Genomic DNA, 17,486 nt, shown 5'->3' with positions numbered 1-17,486 from the left:
TTACTGTTAAAGGGGACAGCCACTGGGGTGCTCTCTAGTATCTGACTCCTGCCCTTCTCTCTCCTGACTGTTACCCACTTATCTGTCTCCCCAGGTCCTGGCCCTATAGCTCCTCTCTATCACCTCCTCACTCCCCCTGACCAGTCGAAGGTCATCGAGCTGCATCTCCAGTTCCCTAACCTGGTCCCTAAGGAGCACCTGGTGCAGATGTGGCCGTCCGGGAGGCTGGGAGTCTCCAAGATTTCCCACACCTGACACCGAGCACAGAACACTGGCCTCACACACGTTCTTCCTGTCTGTATTCTACACAGATAACCTACCTGGCCTCGACCCTTTATCGATAGATGGATGGACAGACAGCAAGAGAGAGAGAGAGAGAGGCAGGAGTTTAACCAATACACAAGAGGATCCCTCAATCATGTTAACCAGAATGGAGACCTCCACAGCTCCATATCCCCATTCTGCACACCACCCCCAACCACCCAACCCTGCAGCTGTTTGAAACTTCCCGGATCAAACCTCCCCATAATCCCACACCAAGGGGCAGGCAAGTGAGAGGCGAAGGGAAGATCTGTAACAGGAATGTAAGCGAGAGGCAGAGTCAGAACACAGAGTGAATCTCCCTCCACACCGTCCCATCACACACTCCCAGGGTCAGACACAGAGTGAATCTCCCTCCACACCGTCCCATCACACACTCCCGGGGTCAGACACAGAGTGAATCTCCCTCCACACCGTCCCATCACACACTCCCGGGGTCAGACACAGAGTGACACTCCCTCCACACCGTCCCATCACACACTCCCGGGGTCAGACACAGAGTGTAGCTCCCTCCACACTGTCCCATCACACACTCCCGGGGTCAGACACAGAGTGAAGCTCCCTCCACACCGTCCCATCACACACTCCCGGGGTCAGACACAGAGTGACACTCCCTCCACACCGTCCCATCACACACTCCCGGGGTCAGACACAGAGTGTAGCTCCCTCCACACCATCCCATCACACACACTCCCAGGGTCAGACACAGAGTGTAGCTCCCTCCACACCATCCCATCACACACTCCCGGGGTCAGACACAGCAGAGCAGTGGGGGGGGGGGGGGGGGGGAGGTGGTTTCAGGTGGGAGGGGAGAAGATGATGGAGGGGTAAGACAGAGGGGAGAGGAGAGAGAGGGAGTGAGGAGCCACACCAGCATCCTTACCCACACAGCCCCAGGTGACAGGGTCGGCCCGGTACCCCGGTCGGCAGTCACACCTGTAGCTGCCCGGAACGTTCCGGCAAACCTGTTCGGCGTGGCAGTGGTGGGAGTTGTCCCGGCATTCGTCCACATCTGCACAGCGGGGTTGGGGGTGGGGGAGGGGTGAGGTCTCCATTAGACACCAGTTCAAGCCTCAGGGCCAACAGCACCCCCCCATCATTGCCCCTACCCACCCTCCACTTCACTCCTCCTTCACGCCCCTCTCCTATCACTGACCCTCCCTCGCTCCTTCCAAAGCACTCCCTCCTCTCTCTGCCCCTCATCCCTCAATGCCCCTCCTCGCCACCATTCCCTCCTCATCACCCCTCCCTCCCTATTACCACTCCCTCATTGCCGCCCCTCCCTCTCTGTGACCAGTAGATGTGGGAAGGATGTTTCCCATGGGGGTGGGGGGGAGTCTAGGGCAAGAGGGCACACCTCAGGATAGAGGGGTGTCCATTTAAAATGGAGACGTAGGAAAATTTCTTTAGCCAGAGGGTGATGAATTTGTTACCACAGGCAGCCGTGGAGGCTGGGTCGTTGGGTGTATTTACGGCAGAGCTTGACAGGTTCTTGATCGGACACGGCATCAAAGGTAACGGGGAGAAGGCCGGGGAGTGGGGCTGCGGAGGGGAGAAAGATCAGCCATGATTGAATGACGGAGCAGGCTCGATGGGCCAAATGGCCTAAATCTGCTCCTATGTCTTATGGTCTTTATGGACCACTCTCCTCACAGCCCCTCCCTCCCTGTGACCACCACTCCCTCCTCACCTCCATTCCTCCTTCAACTCCACTCCTCGCCACCCCTCCTCCCTCATCGCCCCTCCTGTTGGATGCGATTGCATCGATAGGACCGCCTGACCAGCATCAGAGGGAGGGATCTACCCCACCCACGGGCCGTTGGGGGGTGGGGGTCAGGGCAGACGGTGGGGGCTCACCCACACAGCGAGCGTTGTCCTCATTGGCCCGGTAACCGACGCTGCAGCTGATGGGCATCCGGAGGCAGGAGTAGGAGCCGATAGTGTTGTAGCAGCTACGCCCCAGCGGGCACGGCCGGTAAGGGGACGCACACTCATTCGTGTCTGTCAGAGAGCAAACTCACCAACATCAGTGAGGGCCCAACTCTGAGACTCGATCCCAGCCCTTAGTCCACACCAGGGATCTGTTATTCTATATATAAACCCCCTGGATTCGATCCCAGCCCTTAGTCCACACCAGGGATCGGTTATTCTATATATAAACCCCCTGGATTCGATCCCAGCCCTTAGTCCACACCAGGGATCTGTTATTCTATATATAAACCCCCTGGATTCGATCCCAGCCCTTAGCCAGGGATCTGTTACTCTATAAATAAACCCCTGGATTCGATCCCAGCCCTTAGTCCACACCAGGGATCTGTTATTCTATATATAAACCCCCTGGATTAGATCCCAGCCCTTAGCCCACACCAGGGATCTGTTATTCTATAAATAAACCCCTGGATTACATCCCAGCCCTTCGTCCACACCAGGGATCTGTTATTCTATAAATAAACCCCTGGATTCGATCCCAGCCCTTAGCCCACACCAGGGATCTGTTATTCTATAAATAACCCCCTGGATTCGATCCCAGCCATTAGCCCACACCAGGGATCTGTTATTCTATAAATAAACCCCTAGATTAGATCCCAGCCATTAGCCCACACCATGGATCTGTTATTCTATAAGTAACCCCCTGGATTAGATCCCAGCCATTAGCCCACACCAGGGATCTGTTACTCTATAAATAAACCCCTGGATTCGATCCCATCCCTTAGCCCACACCAGGGATCTGTTATTCTATAAATAACCCCCTGGATTCGATCCCAGCCATTAGCCCACACCAGGGATCTGTTATTCTATAAATAAACCCCTAGATTAGATCCCAGCCATTAGCCCACACCATGGATCTGTTATTCTATAAGTAACCCCCTGGATTAGATCCCAGCCATTAGCCCACACCAGGGATCTGTTACTCTATAAATAAACCCTGGATTCGATCCCATCCCTTAGCCCACACCAGGGATCTGTTATTCTATAAATAAACCCCCTGGATTCGATCCCAGCCCTTAGCCAGGGATCTGTTATTCTATAAATAAACCCCTGGATTCGATCCCATCCCTTAGCCCACACCAGGGATCTGTTATTCTATATATAAACTTCCTGGATTTGATCCCAGCCCTTAGCCCACACCAGGGATCTGTTATTCTATATATAAACTTCCTGGATTTGATCCCAGCCATTAGCCCACACCATGGATCTGTTATTCTATAAGTAACCCCCTGGATTAGATCCCAGCCATTAGCCCACACCAGGGATCTGTTACTCTATAAATAAACCCCTGGATTCGATCCCATCCCTTAGCCCACACCAGGGATCTGTTATTCTATAAATAAACCCCCTGGATTCGATCCCAGCCCTTAGCCAGGGATCTGTTATTCTATAAATAAACCCCTGGATTCGATCCCATCCCTTAGCCCACACCAGGGATCTGTTATTCTATATATAAACTTCCTGGATTTGATCCCAGCCCTTAGCCCACACCAAGGATCTGTTATTCTATAAATAAACCCCTGGATTCGATCCCATCCCTTAGCCCACACCAGGGATCTGTTATTCTATATATAAACTTCCTGGATTTGATCCCAGCCCTTAGCCCACACCATGGATCTGTTATTCTATAAATAAACCCCTGGATTCGATCCCAGCCCTTAGTCCACACCAGGGATCTGTTATTCTATAAATAACCCCCTGGATTAGATCCCAGCCCTTAGCCCACACCAGGGATCTGTTATTCTATAAATAAGCCCCTGGATTCGATCCCAGCCATTAGCCCACACCAGGGATCTGTTATTCTATAAATAAACCCCCGGATTCGTTCCCAGCCCTTAGCCCACACCAGGGATCTGTTATTCTATATATAAACCCCCTGGATTACATCCCAGCCCTTAGCCCACACCAAGGATCTGTTATTCTATAAATAAACTACCTGGATTACATCCCAGTCTGTAACCCACTCCCGGGGATTTGTTATTCTATATTTAAACCACCTGAACCCCTGGATTAGATCCTAGCCTGTAGCCCATTCCTGGGAATCTGTTATTCTATGTATAAACCCCCTGAATGACCAGCCTGTAACCTGCCCCTTGGGAGCTGACCCGAGAAGATTCATTCAACTTGATACAGCTGCACAAAAAAAATGAAGCTTTGGCTGGAGTTACACTCAATAAAATTATTTCCCAGAAGGTCTCAGACAGCCAGGTCTGCCCTGACCCCTGTCCCTCAATTGCTTTCTCGCAGGGGATATCTGTACACTGACCCCTGTCCCTCAATTTCTTTCTCTCAGGGGATATCTCTACACTGTCTCTCAGTCCCTCTCTCTCAGGGGGAGATTTGTACACTGACCGGTGTCTCTCAGTCCCTCTCTCTCTGAGGGAGATCTGTACACTGACCGGTGTCTCTCAGTCCCTCTGGGAGATCTGTACACTGACCGGTGTCTCTTAGTCCCTCTCTCTCAGGGGATGATCTGTAGACTGACCGGGATCACTCAGTCCCTCTCTCTCTGGGGGAGATCTCCATACTGACCGGTGTCTCTCAGTCCCTCTCTCTCAGAGAGAGATCTGTACACTGACCGGTGTCTATCGGTCCCTCTCTCTCTACACTGACCGGTGTCTCTCAGTCCCTCTCTCTCTGGGGGAGATCTGTACACTGACCGGTGTCTCTCAGTCCCTCTCTCTGTCAGGGGGAGATCTGTACACTGACCGGTGTCTCTCAGTCCCTCTCTCTCAGGGGGAGATCTGTACACTGACCGGTGTCTCTCAGTCCCTCTCTCTCAGGAGGAGATCAGTACACTGACCGGTGTCTCTCAGTCCCTCCCTCTCAGGGGGAGATCTGTACACTGACCAGTGTCTCTCAGTCCCTCTCTCTCAGGGGAGATCTGTACACTGACCAGTGTCTCTCAGTCCCTCTCTCTCAGGGGGAGATCTGTACCCTAACCGGTGTATCTCAGTCCCTCTCTCTCAGGGGGAGATCTGTACACTGACCAGTGTCTCTCAGTCCCTCTCTCTCAGGGGAGATCTGTACACTGACCAGTGTCTCTCAGTCCCTCTCTCTCAGGGGGAGATCTGTACCCTAACCGGTGTATCTCAGTCCCTCTCTCTCAGGGGAGATCTGTACACTGACTGGTGTCTCTCAATCCCTCTCTCTCAGGGGGAGATCTGTACACTGACCGGTGTCTCTCAGTCCCTCTCTCTCAGAGGGAGATCTGTACACTGACCGGTGTCTCTCAGTCCCTCCCTCTCAGGGGGAGATCTGTACACTGACCGGTGTCTCTCAGTCCCTCTCTCTCAGGGGGAGATCTGTACACTGACTGGTGTCTCTCAGTCCCTCCCTCTCAGGGGGAGATCTGTACACTGACCGGGGTCTCTCTGTCCCTCTCTCTGAGGGGCAGATCTGTACACTGACCGGTGTCTCTCAGTCCCTCTCTCTCAGGGGTAGATCTGTACACTGACCGGTATCTCTCAGTCCCTCTCTCTCAGGGGGAGATCTGTACACTGACCGGGGTCTCTCTGTCCCTCTCTCTCGGGGAGGTAGGGGGAGAGGAGGTGATCTGTACACTGACCGGTGTCTCTCAGTCCCTCTCTCTCAGGGGGAGATCTGTACACTGACCGGGGTCTCTCTGTCCCTCTCTCTCAGGGGGGAGATCTGTACACTGACCGGTGTCTCTCAGTCCCTCTCTCTCAGGGGGAGATCTGTACACTGACCGGGGTCTCTCTGTCCCTCTCTCTCAGGGGGGAGATCTGTACACTGACCGGTGTCTCTCAGTCCCTCTCTCTCAGGGGGAGATCTGTACACTGACCGGCGTCTCTCTGTCCCTCTCTCTCGGGGAGGTAGGGGGAGAAGAGGTGATCTGTACACTGACCGGGGTCTCTCTGTCCCTCTCTCTCAGGGGGGTGATCTGTACACTGACCGGGGTCTCTCTGTCCCTCTCCCTCTGGGAGGTAGGGGGAGAGGAGGTGATCTGTACACTGACCGGTGTCACTCAGTCCCTCTCTCTCAGGGGGAGATCTGTACGATGACCGGGGTCTCTCTGTCCCTCTCTCTCAGGGGGGAGATCTGTACACTGACCGGTGTCTCTCAGTCCCTCTCTCTCAGGGGGAGATCTGTACACTGACCGGGGTCTCTCTGTCCCTCTCCCTCGGGGAGGTAGGGGGAGAGGAGGTGATCTGTACACTGACCGGTGTCACTCAGTCCCTCTCTCTCAGGGGGAGATCTGTACACTGACCGGGGTCTCTCTGTCCCTCTCTCTCGGGGAGGTAGGGGGAGAGGAGGTGATCTGTACACTGACCGGGGTCTCTCTGTCCCTCTCTCTCAGGGGGTGATCTGTACACTGACCGGTGTCTCTCAGTCCCTATCCCTCAGGGGGAGATCTGTACACTGACCGGGGTCACTCTGCCCCTCTCTCTCGGGGAGGTAGGGGGAGGGGAGGTGATCTGTACACTGACTGGTGTCTCTCTGTCCCTCTCTCTCGGGGAGGTAGGGGGAGGGGAGGTGATCTGTACACTGACCGGTGTCTCTCTGTCCCTCTCTCTCAGGGGGAGATCTGTACACTGACCGGGGTCACTCTGTCCCTCTCTCTCGGGGAGGTAGGGGGAGAGGAGGTGATCTGTACACTGACTGGTGTCTCTCAGGGGGAGATCTGTACACTGACCGGGGTCTCTCTGTCCCTCTCTCTCGGGGAGGTAGGGGGAGAGGAGGTGATCTGTACACTGACCGGGGTCTCTCTGTCCCTCTCTCTCAGGGGGAGATCTGTACACTGACCGGGGTCTCTCTGTCCCTCTCTCTCAGGGGGAGATCTGTACACTGACCGGTGTCTCTCAGTCCCTCTCCCTCAGGGGGAGATCTGTACACTGACCGGGGTCTCTCTGTCCCTCTCTCTCAGGGGGAGATCTGTACACTGACCGGGGTCACTCTGTCCCTCTCTCTCGGGGAGGTAGGGGGCGAGGAGGTGATCTGTACACTGACTGGTGTCTCTCAGGGGGAGATCTGTACACTGACTGGGGTCTCTCTGTCCCTCTCTCTCGGGGAGGTAGGGGGAGAGGAGGTGATCTGTACACTGACCGGGGTCTCTCTGTCCCTCTCTCTCAGGGGGAGATCTGTACACTGACCGGGGTCACTCTGCCCCTCTCTCTCGGGGAGGTAGGGGGAGGGGAGGTGATCTGTACACTGACCGGTGTCTCTCTGTCCCTCTCTCGCAGGGGGGATCTGTACACTGACCGGGGTCACTCTGCCCCTCTCTCTCGGGGAGGTAGGGGGAGGGGAGGTGATCTGTACACTGACCGGTGTCTCTCTGTCCCTCTCTCTCAGGGGGAGATCTGTACACTGACCGGTGTCTCTCAGTCCCTCTCCCTCAGGGGGAGATCTGTACACTGACCGGGGTCTCTCTGTCCCTCTCTCTCAGGGGGAGATCTGTACACTGACCGGGGTCACTCTGTCCCTCTCTCTCGGGGAGGTAGGGGGAGAGGTGGTGATCTGTACACTGACTGGTGTCTCTCAGGGGGAGATCTGTACACTGACCGGGGTCTCTCTGTCCCTCTCTCTCGGGGAGGTAGGGGGAGAGGAGGTGATCTGTACACTGACCGGGGTCTCTCTGTCCCTCTCCCTCTGGGAGGTAGGGGGAGAGGAGGTGATCTGTACACTGACCGGTGTCACTCAGTCCCTCTCTCTCAGGGGGAGATCTGTACGATGACCGGGGTCTCTCTGTCCCTCTCTCTCAGGGGGGAGATCTGTACACTGACCGGTGTCTCTCAGTCCCTCCCTCTCAGGGGGAGATCTGTACACTGACCAGTGTCTCTCAGTCCCTCTCTCTCAGGGGAGATCTGTACACTGACCAGTGTCTCTCAGTCCCTCTCTCTCAGGGGGAGATCTGTACCCTAACCGGTGTATCTCAGTCCCTCTCTCTCAGGGGGAGATCTGTACACTGACCGGTGTCTCTCTGTCCCTCTCTCTCAGGGGGAGATCTGTACACTGACCGGTGTCTCTCAGTCCCTCTCCCTCAGGGGGAGATCTGTACACTGACCGGGGTCTCTCTGTCCCTCTCTCTCAGGGGGAGATCTGTACACTGACCGGGGTCACTCTGTCCCTCTCTCTCGGGGAGGTAGGGGGAGAGGTGGTGATCTGTACACTGACTGGTGTCTCTCAGGGGGAGATCTGTACACTGACCGGGGTCTCTCTGTCCCTCTCTCTCGGGGAGGTAGGGGGAGAGGAGGTGATCTGTACACTGACCGGGGTCTCTCTGTCCCTCTCCCTCTGGGAGGTAGGGGGAGAGGAGGTGATCTGTACACTGACCGGTGTCACTCAGTCCCTCTCTCTCAGGGGGAGATCTGTACGATGACCGGGGTCTCTCTGTCCCTCTCTCTCAGGGGGGAGATCTGTACACTGACCGGTGTCTCTCAGTCCCTCTCTCTCAGGGGGAGATCTGTACACTGACCGGTGTCTCTCAGTCCCTCTCTCTCAGGAGGAGATCAGTACACTGACCGGTGTCTCTCAGTCCCTCCCTCTCAGGGGGAGATCTGTACACTGACCAGTGTCTCTCAGTCCCTCTCTCTCAGGGGAGATCTGTACACTGACCAGTGTCTCTCAGTCCCTCTCTCTCAGGGGGAGATCTGTACCCTAACCGGTGTATCTCAGTCCCTCTCTCTCAGGGGGAGATCTGTACACTGACCAGTGTCTCTCAGTCCCTCTCTCTCAGGGGAGATCTGTACACTGACCAGTGTCTCTCAGTCCCTCTCTCTCAGGGGGAGATCTGTACCCTAACCGGTGTATCTCAGTCCCTCTCTCTCAGGGGAGATCTGTACACTGACTGGTGTCTCTCAATCCCTCTCTCTCAGGGGGAGATCTGTACACTGACCGGTGTCTCTCAGTCCCTCTCTCTCAGAGGGAGATCTGTACACTGACCGGTGTCTCTCAGTCCCTCCCTCTCAGGGGGAGATCTGTACACTGACCGGTGTCTCTCAGTCCCTCTCTCTCAGGGGGAGATCTGTACACTGACTGGTGTCTCTCAGTCCCTCCCTCTCAGGGGGAGATCTGTACACTGACCGGGGTCTCTCTGTCCCTCTCTCTGAGGGGCAGATCTGTACACTGACCGGTGTCTCTCAGTCCCTCTCTCTCAGGGGTAGATCTGTACACTGACCGGTATCTCTCAGTCCCTCTCTCTCAGGGGGAGATCTGTACACTGACCGGGGTCTCTCTGTCCCTCTCTCTCGGGGAGGTAGGGGGAGAGGAGGTGATCTGTACACTGACCGGTGTCTCTCAGTCCCTCTCTCTCAGGGGGAGATCTGTACACTGACCGGGGTCTCACTGTCCCTCTCTCTCAGGGGGGAGATCTGTACACTGACCGGTGTCTCTCAGTCCCTCTCTCTCAGGGGGAGATCTGTACACTGACCGGGGTCTCTCTGTCCCTCTCTCTCAGGGGGGAGATCTGTACACTGACCGGTGTCTCTCAGTCCCTCTCTCTCAGGGGGAGATCTGTACACTGACCGGCGTCTCTCTGTCCCTCTCTCTCGGGGAGGTAGGGGGAGAAGAGGTGATCTGTACACTGACCGGGGTCTCTCTGTCCCTCTCTCTCAGGGGGGTGATCTGTACACTGACCGGTGTCTCTCAGTCCCTCTCTCTCGGGGAGGTAGGGAGAGAGGAGGTGATCTGTACACTGACCGGTGTCACTCAGTCCCTCTCTCTCAGGGGGAGATCTGTACACTGACCGGGGTCTCTCTGTCCCTCTCTCTCAGGGGGGAGATCTGTACACTGACTGGGGTCTCTCTGTCCCTCTCTCTCAGGGGGGAGATCTGTACACTGACCGGTGTCTCTCAGTCCCTCTCTCTCAGGGGGAGATCTGTACACTGACCGGGGTCTCTCTGTCCCTCTCTCTCGGGGAGGTAGGGGGAGAGGAGGTGATCTGTACACTGACCGGGGTCTCTCTGTCCCTCTCCCTCTGGGAGGTAGGGGGAGAGGAGGTGATCTGTACACTGACCGGTGTCACTCAGTCCCTCTCTCTCAGGGGGAGATCTGTACGATGACCGGGGTCTCTCTGTCCCTCTCTCTCAGGGGGGAGATCTGTACACTGACCGGTGTCTCTCAGTCCCTCTCTCTCAGGGGGAGATCTGTACACTGACCGGGGTCTCTCTGTCCCTCTCCCTCGGGGAGGTAGGGGGAGAGGAGGTGATCTGTACACTGACCGGTGTCACTCAGTCCCTCTCTCTCAGGGGGAGATCTGTACACTGACCGGGGTCTCTCTGTCCCTCTCTCTCGGGGAGGTAGGGGGAGAGGAGGTGATCTGTACACTGACCGGGGTCTCTCTGTCCCTCTCTCTCAGGGGGTGATCTGTACACTGACCGGTGTCTCTCAGTCCCTATCCCTCAGGGGGAGATCTGTACACTGACCGGGGTCACTCTGCCCCTCTCTCTCGGGGAGGTAGGGGGAGGGGAGGTGATCTGTACACTGACTGGTGTCTCTCTGTCCCTCTCTCTCGGGGAGGTAGGGGGAGGGGAGGTGATCTGTACACTGACCGGTGTCTCTCTGTCCCTCTCTCTCAGGGGGAGATCTGTACACTGACCGGGGTCACTCTGTCCCTCTCTCTCGGGGAGGTAGGGGGAGAGGAGGTGATCTGTACACTGACTGGTGTCTCTCAGGGGGAGATCTGTACACTGACCGGGGTCTCTCTGTCCCTCTCTCTCGGGGAGGTAGGGGGAGAGGAGGTGATCTGTACACTGACCGGGGTCTCTCTGTCCCTCTCTCTCAGGGGGAGATCTGTACACTGACCGGGGTCTCTCTGTCCCTCTCTCTCAGGGGGAGATCTGTACACTGACCGGTGTCTCTCAGTCCCTCTCCCTCAGGGGGAGATCTGTACACTGACCGGGGTCTCTCTGTCCCTCTCTCTCAGGGGGAGATCTGTACACTGACCGGGGTCACTCTGTCCCTCTCTCTCGGGGAGGTAGGGGGCGAGGAGGTGATCTGTACACTGACTGGTGTCTCTCAGGGGGAGATCTGTACACTGACTGGGGTCTCTCTGTCCCTCTCTCTCGGGGAGGTAGGGGGAGAGGAGGTGATCTGTACACTGACCGGGGTCTCTCTGTCCCTCTCTCTCAGGGGGAGATCTGTACACTGACCGGGGTCACTCTGCCCCTCTCTCTCGGGGAGGTAGGGGGAGGGGAGGTGATCTGTACACTGACCGGTGTCTCTCTGTCCCTCTCTCGCAGGGGGGATCTGTACACTGACCGGGGTCACTCTGCCCCTCTCTCTCGGGGAGGTAGGGGGAGGGGAGGTGATCTGTACACTGACCGGTGTCTCTCTGTCCCTCTCTCTCAGGGGGAGATCTGTACACTGACCGGTGTCTCTCAGTCCCTCTCCCTCAGGGGGAGATCTGTACACTGACCGGGGTCTCTCTGTCCCTCTCTCTCAGGGGGAGATCTGTACACTGACCGGGGTCACTCTGTCCCTCTCTCTCGGGGAGGTAGGGGGAGAGGTGGTGATCTGTACACTGACTGGTGTCTCTCAGGGGGAGATCTGTACACTGACCGGGGTCTCTCTGTCCCTCTCTCTCAGGGGGAGATCTGTACACTGACCGGGGGTCAGTCTGCCCCTCTCTCTCGGGGAGTTAGGGGGAGGGGAGGTGATCTGTACACTGACCGGTGTCTCTCTGTCCCTCTCTCTCGGGGAGGTAGGGGGAGGGGAGGTGATCTGTACACTGACCGGTGTCTCTCTGTCCCTCTCTCAGGGGGAGATCTGTACACTGACCGGTGTCTCTCAGTCCCTCTCCCTCGGGGAGATCTGTACACTGACCGGGGTCTCTCTGTCCCTCTCTCTCAGGGGGAGATCTGTACACTGACCGGGGTCACTCTGTCCCTCTCTCTCGGGGAGGTAGGGGGCGAGGAGGTGATCTGTACACTGACTGGTGTCTCTCAGGGGGAGATCTGTACACTGACTGGGGTCTCTCTGTCCCTCTCTCTCGGGGAGGTAGGGGGAGAGGAGGTGATCTGTACACTGACCGGGGTCTCTCTGTCCCTCTCTCTCAGGGGGAGATCTGTACACTGACCGGGGTCACTCTGCCCCTCTCTCTCGGGGAGGTAGGGGGAGGGGAGGTGATCTGTACACTGACCGGTGTCTCTCTGTCCCTCTCTCGCAGGGGGGATCTGTACACTGACCGGGGTCACTCTGCCCCTCTCTCTCGGGGAGGTAGGGGGAGGGGAGGTGATCTGTACACTGACCGGTGTCTCTCTGTCCCTCTCTCTCAGGGGGAGATCTGTACACTGACCGGTGTCTCTCAGTCCCTCTCCCTCAGGGGGAGATCTGTACACTGACCGGGGTCTCTCTGTCCCTCTCTCTCAGGGGGAGATCTGTACACTGACCGGGGTCACTCTGTCCCTCTCTCTCGGGGAGGTAGGGGGAGAGGTGGTGATCTGTACACTGACTGGTGTCTCTCAGGGGGAGATCTGTACACTGACCGGGGTCTCTCTGTCCCTCTCTCTCAGGGGGAGATCTGTACACTGACCGGGGTCAGTCTGCCCCTCTCTCTCGGGGAGTTAGGGGGAGGGGAGGTGATCTGTACACTGACCGGTGTCTCTCTGTCCCTCTCTCTCGGGGAGGTAGGGGGAGGGGAGGTGATCTGTACACTGACCGGTGTCTCTCTGTCCCTCTCTCAGGGGGAGATCTGTACACTGACCGGTGTCTCTCAGTCCCTCTCCCTCGGGGAGATCTGTACACTGACCGGGGTCTCTCTGTCCCTCTCTCTCAGGGGGAGATCTGTACACTGACCGGGGTCACTCTGTCCCTCTCTCTCGGGGAGGTAGGGGGAGAGGAGGTGATCTGTAACTGACTTGTGTCTCTCAGGGGGAGATCTGTACACTGACCGGGGTCTCTCTGTCCCTCTCTCTTGGGGAGGTAGGGGGAGAGGAGGTGATCTGTACACTGACCGGGTTCTCTCTGTCCCTCTCTCTCGGGGAGGTAGGGGGAGAGAAGGTGATCTGTACACTGACCGGGGTCACTCTGTCCCTCTCTCTCGGGGAGGTAGGGGGAGAGGAGGTGATCTGTACACTGACTGGTGTCTCTCAGGGGGAGATCTGTACACTGACCGGGGTCACTCTGTCCCTCTCTCTCGGGGAGGTAGGGGGAGGGGAGGTGATCTGTACACTGACCGGGGTCTCTCTGTCCCTCTCTCTCGGGGAGGTAGGGGGAGGGGAGGTGATCTGTACACTGACCGGGGTCTCTCTGTCCCTCTCTCTCGGGGAGGTGATCTGTACAGTGAACATTTTTTCTCATGATCCTTTGTGATTTCTGTTTGACCCAGCGGCAGATGCAATTTCTGGGCTCTGCTGTGATCCTTACCGACACAGGTCCCCTGTTGACTCATCGAGAAGCCGTCCTTGCAGGACCCTGCTCTCTGTACACAGCGGAACGATCCTTCGAGATTGACGCACCTATCTTGTCCGGAGCAGTTGTGAGCCTCTGAGGCACACTCGTCCACATCTGGGAATGGGGGGAGAGGTGTGGATGCAGGAGAGGAGGGGAGAGACGGGGAAGAGTGGTAGGGAAGGGGTATTAAAGATTCAGAGGAAAGAAGAGCATTATTTTCACACGGACATTGTAACAAGCAGTAAAACGTGTCATCGTGTCCCCAGGCAGCACATTCCACACCCCACCACACTCAGACCTCTGACATCCACCCCCTCATACTTCCCTCCAATCACCTTAAAGTGGTGCCCCCTCGCATTAACCATTTCCACCCTGGGATAAAGCTGCTGGCGATGTATTCTAGCCATGCCTTTTATGACCTTGTACACCCCTATCAAGCCACCTCTCACTTCAAGGAGAAAAGTCCTAACTCATTCAACCTGTAAGACAAGCTCTCTAATCCAAGCAGCAGGCTGTTACATCTCCTCTGCACCCTCTCTAAAGCTTCTTCATCCTTCCCATAATGAGGCGACCAGAACCGAACACAATACTCCAAGTGTGGTCTGACCAGGGTTTTATACAGCTGCAACGTTACCTCACAGCTCCTGGAATCAATCCCCTGATTAATGAAGGCCAACACACCGTACGCCTTCTTAACCACTTTCTTGACTTTGGGGTTCGATGGACGTGGACCCCAGGATCCCTCTGTTCCTCCACACTGCTGTCATTAACCCTGTATCCGCCTTCAAATTCACCCTTCCAAAGTGAATCACCTGACACTTTCCCGGGTTGAACTGCATCTGCCACTGCTCAGCCCAGCTCTGCTTTCAGTCTGTGTCCTACAACAGCCTTCCACACAGTCCACAGCCCCACCCACCTACCTTCGTGTCATCTGCAAACTTATTAACCCACCCTTCCACCTCCATCATTCAAGTCATTTATAAAAATCACAAAGAGCAGGGGTTCCAGAACAGATCCCTGTTGAATACCAGTGGCCACCCACCTCCAGGCAGAATACACTCCTTCAAAAGTACAAAGTTCCAAGCAGGTTTGTTATCAAAATACATCTATTTCAATACACACTACCTTGAGATTCATTTTCTTGCAGGAATTCACAGTGGAACAAAGAAATGTAATAGATTCCAATGCATTTGAGAGCACAAAGAACCAATGCCCTAAAGACGGCGAACTGTGCAAATGCAATAAAGAAATGATTAACACGGAGAAGAGGGGTTGTCGAGTCCTTCAAAGCGAGTCCATAGGTTGTGAAATCAGTTCAGTGAGGTTCCGGTGACGTCATGGCAGCTTAAGTCACTAGCTCCTCCTGAAAAACGCGCATTAAGCCCCATTATCCCATCAAATATAATATTTTTCGAAAAATATTTGAACTGAAAAGAGGGGCAAGAATGGGGAAAAGCAATGGAAAATAAGCAACACTGCAGAGCCTGCGTCCGAGAGGAGTGCAGCGAGCAGCTCTCCGACCCGACCGCGTGTTAGCGAGGCGGCTACTGGGCCTCGTTCAGACGAAGCGGCGAGTATCTTCGAAATCCTGAAAGAAATAATGGAGGTCCAGAAAGATATAAAGCAGCAGCTCTGTGACATTAAGGCAGAGCTCACCAGCGTTAATCAAAAAATAGCGGTGGCAGAGACTCACATTGAGAAGGTGGAAGATCGCATTCAAAACGTGGAACGGATACTGAGCAAGACAATCAAAATCATACATCACCAAGAAGGTAAACTGCCTGATCTGGAGGGAAGATCACGGCAGAAAAATATCAGAATCTACAACATTCCCAAAGGAGCGGAGTCTATGACAGAGTTTGTCGGAAAGTTACTGCGGGACGCGCTGGATCTGCCCCAGGCTATGGAGCTGGAAGTTGAAAGAGACCACCGCGCGTTAGTCCCAAAACCTACCCAGGATAGAAAGCCACGCTCAATAATAATTAAATTCCTGCGGTACAGCACCAAGGCGGAGATTCTACAAAGGGCCTGGAGTAAGAAGAGAGTGTTTTACGACGATAAATTAATATATTTCGACAAAGATAACCCCCCCACCCCCCACGGTCCTGCAGAAACGCAAAGAATACTCTGAAGTAAAGCGAGTACTAAAGCAAAACAAGATTAGATTTCAAACTCCGTACCCTGCTAAACTTCGAGTGTTTTATGACAACGGGATGCTGTTGTACCAGACGGTGGAAGAGGCGACTACAGACATGAAGGCCAGAGGGTTGCCCGTCAGCGTCACCAAAATGAGGGAAAGCCTGGCTGAGGAATGATCCCGCTCCGCTTGGGAAATAGTGCGAGAATCGAGAAGGCAGGAGACGGGAGGAGGCCGAGAGAAATATATCAGGAAGAGACCGGGAGTTTCCCAAAGACAGTCCTCACCCCCTTCAGAAGAGCCATAAGGTTTGGCTAACTTTAAAAATGTTGAGAAGCTAAATGGCAGCAAAAGTATATGGTGATATACCTATCTTGAGGAATACGTATTATAATGTGGATTTTATATTATTTAGTTGTTATTCTTCATTCGCTCACTTACTCCTTTTTCCCCATCAAAATGAGATATATATGTATATATATATGTGTGTACATATATGTGTGTATATATATAATATATATATAAGTATATAAGGAGTACACAGGGAAATCTTTTCTGTGTAATGGATTTGTTCACTGATTTTTATGAATACTGCAATGGGGGCCCTCAACTCACAAGTAGGAGGGGTTATCCCCCACAGCTAGACATTTCCTCTAGCTCAACGCAGGGTCATCTACTAGAGACCTCAGCCTTGGAATCACACGTTCGTTGCCATTTTTGTTGTTATTTGCGTTTCTTGGTTCTTATTTGTTCAGGGAGTAGATCGATTAAGTTTTATTCTAATTTCAATGATACATTGACAGATAAATACAGATGGCTAAGGACAAGGTAAAATTTGTTACTTTTAATGTCAATGGGCTATTAAATCCAATCAAGCATAAGAGAATTTTACTCATTTTGGAACAACTTGACTCATACTGAGAAAAATGGTTTAACTACATAATGTCTCATAGGCCTGATTTTATTCTCACAAATCAATGAATCTGTTGTAAAAAAAAAAAATCACTCCCTACTTGTACATAGTTCTTTCCTTTTGCTTGTTTTTTCTTTCCACTCTTTTCTATGAGTATATACCTCAGATAAGTACTTTGTGGAGATTTGTGATATATATGATTATATGATATATAGGTACAATGTCTGAAACACATCTTATGGAAATGTTTGTTTGATGATGAACTTCAATAAAAAAATAAATAACAAAAAAAAAAGAAATCAGTTTAGTGTTGGGATGAGTGAAGTTATCCACACTCATTCAGGAGCCATAAGGGCATTGGAGCAGAACCAGGCCATTCAACCCATCGACTTTGTGCCATTTACTATCCCTCTCAACGCCATTCTCCTGCCTTCTCCCCGTACCCTTTGATACCCCGACTAATCAAGAACCTATCAACCTCTGCTTTAAAAATACCCAATGACTCGGCCTCCACGGCCGTCTGTGGCAATGAATTCCACAGATTCACCACCCTCCGGCTAAAGAAACTCCTCCTCATCTCTGTTCTCAAGGGACATCCTTCTATTCTGAGGCTGTGCCCTCTGGTCCTGGACTCCCCCTCTAGACTCTCTCCACATCTGCTCTATCTAGGCATTTCAATATTTGGTAGGTTTCAATGAGATGCACACCTCCAATTCCTCAAAAACCAGCGAGCACAGACACAGAGGCATCAAACTCTCCTCCTTTGTTAATTAA

General features: G+C 54.1%; 1 protein-coding gene across 2 annotated transcripts in view; it reads right to left on the bottom strand.

Moving 5' to 3' along the window:
- LOC140715830 (fibulin-1-like) overlaps positions 1–17,486 on the bottom strand; it is a 52,530-nt gene that overhangs the window by 16,730 nt on the left and 18,314 nt on the right. For both annotated transcript variants that reach the window (XM_073028262.1, XM_073028263.1), the window contains 3 exons: positions 13,636–13,776; positions 2,179–2,322; positions 1,205–1,333 (listed from right to left, as the gene is read on the bottom strand). In XM_073028262.1, the coding sequence (XP_072884363.1) occupies positions 1,205–1,333; positions 2,179–2,322; positions 13,636–13,776 (414 nt within the window). The remainder of the gene's footprint in view (positions 1–1,204; positions 1,334–2,178; positions 2,323–13,635; positions 13,777–17,486) is intronic.

The sequence above is a fragment of the Hemitrygon akajei genome, chromosome 24, assembly GCF_048418815.1.
Source record: "Hemitrygon akajei chromosome 24, sHemAka1.3, whole genome shotgun sequence".
Taxonomy (NCBI): domain Eukaryota; kingdom Metazoa; phylum Chordata; class Chondrichthyes; order Myliobatiformes; family Dasyatidae; genus Hemitrygon; species Hemitrygon akajei.
Note: the sequence above shows the minus strand (reverse complement) of the source record. Positions and strands in the feature narration are given on the sequence as shown.